This window comes from Rhincodon typus, unplaced genomic scaffold, assembly GCF_021869965.1.
Source record: "Rhincodon typus isolate 14 unplaced genomic scaffold, sRhiTyp1.1 hic_rhity00000982, whole genome shotgun sequence".
Taxonomy (NCBI): domain Eukaryota; kingdom Metazoa; phylum Chordata; class Chondrichthyes; order Orectolobiformes; family Rhincodontidae; genus Rhincodon; species Rhincodon typus.
In genome coordinates, this window is record NW_025966620.1 from 1 (window position 1) to 5387 (window position 5387).

Here is a 5387-nt window from a genome sequence, read left to right on the forward strand (position 1 = left end):
ACATTGTGTTATCTCAACATCCTGGTAAATCTTTTCTGAAGCTCCTCCAGTGCAATAATATCCTTCCTTAACAGGGTGACCAGAACCTGATATAGTGCTTCAGTAAAAGCACTAGTCAAAACCATGCTGACTATCCCCAACCATTCTCTGAAAACCCCCACCTACCCCATACATATGAATCGTACCTTTTGGAATCACCTCCAACAATGTACCCATCACATAATTCAGACTCACAGGCCTATACTTAGTAAGCTTCTCCATCCCTTCTTGAAAATGAAGGCACATTAGCCTACCTCCAGTCATGCTGCACCTCACTATAGTTATAGATGGTACAAACATTACTGCAAGGGTTTCTGCAATTTCCTTCTTAACTTCCTACAATATTCTCAATACAGTATATCAGATGCTGGACATTTATTCAACTCTATGCTTTCTAAGACCTCCAACGCATCCTCTTGTGTAATATGAACTGTTTTCAAAATATCAATATTTATTTCCCAAGTTCTGTAGCTTCTACTTTTCTCCCCCAACAATTTTATTTGTGAAATATTTGTTCTCTATTCCTCCTGTCTTCCGAGTTTCAAAACTCAAATAGGTAGCCTTTGTATTAAGAGCTCGACTCTTTCTCTCTAATCACTCGCTTGCTTTTAATGATCTTGCAGAATCTCTTTGGATTATCCTAAACTTTTACACTAAAGCTATCTTGAATCCCCTCTTTGCTTTCCTGGTCTCTTCAGAATGCCCCTACACTCCATAGTGCACCCTCACTATCACATCAGTAACTAGCCCTGCCGTATTACTGATGAAAAGGTCATTTTTCCTCCTGTCTCTACACTCATTTGAACCCAGTTGTCTCTATCTAATACGATTTCTTTTGTATTCCCAACGAGAACCTCAATATCTTTATTAATCCATTGTTCCTTTATCCTGCCAGCTTACCTTTTACTCTAAGACGATCATATTAACTCTGAACTTTCATATGACACTTGTGAATGCCTACCACTTATCAGACATCCCCTTACCTGTGAACACTCTACTACCAATGGGTGGCACAGTGGTTCGCACTTCAGAGCGCCAGGGACCCGGGTGCGATTCCAGCTTTGGGCGACTGTCTGCGTGAGAGTTTGCACATTCTCCCCATGTCTGCGTGGGTTTCCTTCAGGTGCTCTGGTTTCCTCCCACGGTCCAAAGATGTGCAGGGTAGGTGGATTGGCCAAGCTAAAATTGCCCATTGTGCACAGGGATATTTAGGTTAGGTGGGTTAGATAGGGGAATGGGTCTGAGTGGGATGCTCTTGGAGGACGGTGTGGATTTGTTGGGCCAAATTGCTGTTTCCACACTATAGGGATTCTATTGTATGACTTTTGAAAGTTGTTGTCTCATACCATTAATATTTGCCTTACTTCAATTAAAAATTTTGAAGTCCAAGGAAGTATTATCTTTTTCATAACTAGTTTAAAGCTAATAAAATTACCATCATAGACCCAAAGTGTTCCTGCACGATCACATCAATCACTAGCCCTGCCCTATTACTGAAGAAAACGTTTTTTTTTTCCCTGTCTCTACCAAGAATATTTACATGTTAAAGAAAACTTTCTTGAACACAATTAGCAAGTTCTTCACTATCCAAACCTTTGACACTGGTGTAGTCCCACTCAACCTTTGGAAAATTAAAATAACCTGTTACAACGTTATTATCCTTACTTATGTCTGAGATGTCTCTACATATATGTTCGTCAATGTCCATCTGACTATTCTGGGGCCGATTAATACAATCTCAGCAAGGTGATCATTCCTTTCCTTTTTCTAATTTCAACCCACATATTTTCACTGGACAACTGTTAAGAAATATCTTCAATAGTTACAGCAGTAAAGTGTAAGCTGGAATAAGGGTGGGAGACTTTAAAACTAATGAAAAGATAGTGTCCCTATCAATACATCGATCAGGAAGCACGTTCATGGAATCCAAACACAGCAGAAAGAGACCGTTTGATTGATCGAATCTGAACAAACGTTCCGAAGAGCATCTACCAAAGTAGGATTAATGAGCAATGGTTGAATTAGATGATTAAGGTTCGACGTTGAGAATAGAAAAAAAATATACATATATTAGATATTGAAAATGAGGTTTAACTGAATCTCTTGAGCAGTATAAAAAGAGTAGGTGCATTCTAAAGAGGGAGATCCGGAGGGCAAAGAGGGGATATGAGATAGCGGTAAGAATAATCCGAGGAGATTCTAAAATAAAATCATTTAAAGCAACACAGTAGCGAGAGAGAGAGAGAGAGAGAGAGAAGCCTCTTGTGGAATGAGGAAACAAATTGTGTCAACTACAGATTTTGTCATCTGAAAATCAAATCAACTCGTTCAGTACACTTGCATTCTTCTGTGTAAAACCGCCTCCAGGTTTCTACATATTGGCGGGATTTTCAAATTTGTAAGAAAGCGTTTAACGATTTGGTGCCATTTTCCCCACCCTCCTTCTCAGCCATGGTCACAGTTATCAGAAAAAAAGAAACAGCAGATGCTGGAATCTGAGGTAAACAAACAGGAGGCTGAAAGTAGAGCTGGAGGAAAGGCCAAGGGAAGCAAAAAGCACAGAGGTTTTGTCGTGAATTTCTAATTTACATACAGGGATGCTGTACTTCAATTATTTTGTGACTAATTTAAACCGCAATTTATAATTAAAATACGCTTCTTGAGTTTTAATTTAAATAACACAAATGTATCAGTCCTATCACAATCACTTGTGTTTTTTTCAGCCACATGCAGTTTCTGCAATTACAGCTGAATTAGCCCAGTGCAATAATGGTAAGATATGGAAATATAACAACGAAACGCACATCATGCGTCAGTTCGGCTTTTTGGATAGTTTAGTGGCTCTGAAAAGAGCCGTTGGGTTTCTCGGGGTTAACGTGCGGGTCCGGGCACGCTCCGTTTAAGCGCGCTCCCCGCGGATCCGGCGGGCCAGCTGGATGTCTTTGGGCATGATAGTGACTCGCTTGGCGTGGATGGCACACAGGTTGGTGTCCTCAAACAGCCCCACCAGGTAAGCCTCGCTGGCCTCCTGCAAGGCCATCACGGCCGAGTTCTGGAACCGCAGGTCGGTCTTGAAGTCCTGAGCGATCTCCCGCACCAGGCGCTGGAAGGGCAGTTTGCGGATCAGCAGCTCGGTCGATTTCTGGTAGCGGCGGATCTCCCGCAAAGCTACCGTGCCGGGTCTGTAGCGATGAGGCTTCTTCACTCCGCCCGTGGCCGGCGCACTCTTGCGGGCCGCTTTGGTCGCCAGCTGCTTGCGGGGAGCTTTCCCTCCGGTTGATTTACGCGCTGTCTGTTTGGTTCTGGCCATCCCCTGCAACACACATACACTTTGCTGCTATCAATACTAAGCCTGCGGCGGCGCTGCGTATTTAAGGGAATTGAAGAGCCCGCCTTAGAGCTGGGATTGGATACAGTCCCGTCCCTCAACCCACTGAGAAACAGCTCCTGGAGGTACAGAAAAGGCAATAAAATAGTTGTTGGAGTCTGATTGGTTAACTTCAAATGACAGTTTGTCAATTTCAAAAAGCCCGCCGATTTTACCTCGCAATCCTGAAATTAAGTCAAATATTTAAATGCAAAACAAAGTCCAACGACGATAAAATCTGTACTTTGTGGGATTTCTTTTTAAACCTAACTTGCAGTTAACGCGGATAGGACGCGGAATCATTGCCTGATCTGCCCGTAACAGGTAGGAGGAAAACGCGGGGTTTTAACACAGCCCAGACTTCTGAAGAAGGGTCGAGGCCCAAAACGTCAGCCTTCCTGCTCCTCTGATGCTGCTTGGCCTGCTGTGTTCATCCAGCTCCACACCTTGTTATCTCAAACTAATCAACCGGCCGTGTCACCTCCGATAATGAATCTAAATAACACCGCCGATTGAAGCATCTTCAAAGCTAATAGTGTACGCTAAAAAAGTTACACAATCTCAATTTATCGGCTCATTTTTCTTTCACCCAGTTAGAATTAGTCCGAAAACTGTAACAGACAGAGTGTAACAACAGGCCATTAAAACATCTGCAGGCTTCCCTGAATGAAAACTGAACTGAATATCATTCCTGGAAGGAATGAAATAGAAATACTGCAATCTGCGACATTTCGCATCAGGCCAGAATTACAGTTCGAGGTGTGGAATAACCAGCTGCGGTACACTACACCCTCTCTATGTGCTGCCTTTCCTGTGCTCAGGTCTCCGCTCTCACTTGGAGGGTTTGGGTGGCTCTGAAAAGAGCCTTTTGGTTCGCTGGAAAAGGGTCGATTTGCTCAGCCGCCGAACCCATAGAGAGTGCGGCCCTGGCGTTTCAGAGCGTACACCACATCCATGGCAGTGACGGTCTTGCGCTTGGCGTGCTCAGTGTAGGTGACCGCATCCCTGATCACATTCTCCAGGAAAACCTTCAGTACCCCGCGGGTCTCCTCGTAGATCAAGCCCGAGATGCGCTTGACCCCACCACGGCGAGCCAGGCGCCGGATGGCTGGTTTCGTGATGCCCTGGATGTTATCACGGAGCACTTTCCGGTGCCGCTTCGCTCCGCCTTTTCCCAGGCCTTTGCCTCCTTTGCCTCTTCCAGACATCACACTTCGTCACTCCAATCGCTGCCGAATGCGATTCGCGCTGCCTCACCTTCCTTTTTTATACAGCCCGCCCCGGCCTGACTGAGAAACAGCTGACACAGAGTGAGAGGCGGCCCGGGCAGGAAACTGAGTGACAGACAGAGAAATGTCCAGCTCCGCCTCCAGCTAGCTCCAGCCCCCAAATGAATCTGGAACTCAACCTTTTCTCCACAAGGGCTGTGAACATAATGCCCGGCAGAAAACCTGCAGACTCAAGCTTCATGTTCAAAGATAATAAAACCTGAAAATTTTAAAAGCAGTTGCGACACAATTAAACGGCCATGTCCCGGCCTTTCTTAACAAGACAACACACGGTTGCTTCAATTTCAATGTCAGTTTCTATTCCTTTAGCTGAATGGGAGAAAATCATTTCTTGGGGATTGTGTTGCGAAGCGGGGTTTCTGGCCCAGTGTTCCTCTCAGAGACTATCCCTGAATATGTGAAAAGCAGACGGACATGAAATGAAACTGCACCCGAACCTATGGGCAGTATGATGTGGACCTAATACTAATTTATTGTAGAGTGTGGGAGAGAGACTGGGTGTAAATCCGGTAGAGAAATGTGGACGAGTTACTCACATTAATTAATACATAATTTATCCCTGCACTCGGAGATGGGACAGGGATCATTTGATCCGGGCTCAGCTCTTTCCTCAGAGATATGGGTGGCTCTGAGAAGAGCCTTTGTGTTCAGGTGGTTACATGTTGCACAGACTGCTTCATTTCTTTGCTGCT

At 44.6% G+C, this 5387-nt stretch overlaps 1 protein-coding gene across 1 annotated transcript in view; it reads right to left on the reverse strand.

Moving 5' to 3' along the window:
- Positions 1–2911: 2911 nt before the first annotated feature.
- Positions 2912–5387, reverse strand: part of LOC109913959 — an 11493-nt gene continuing 9017 nt past the window's right edge. The window contains 2 exon segments of the mRNA XM_048592296.1: positions 2912–3376; positions 4354–4603. Of these exon segments, the coding sequence (XP_048448253.1) occupies positions 2939–3376; positions 4354–4603 (688 nt within the window). The 3' untranslated portion in view covers positions 2912–2938.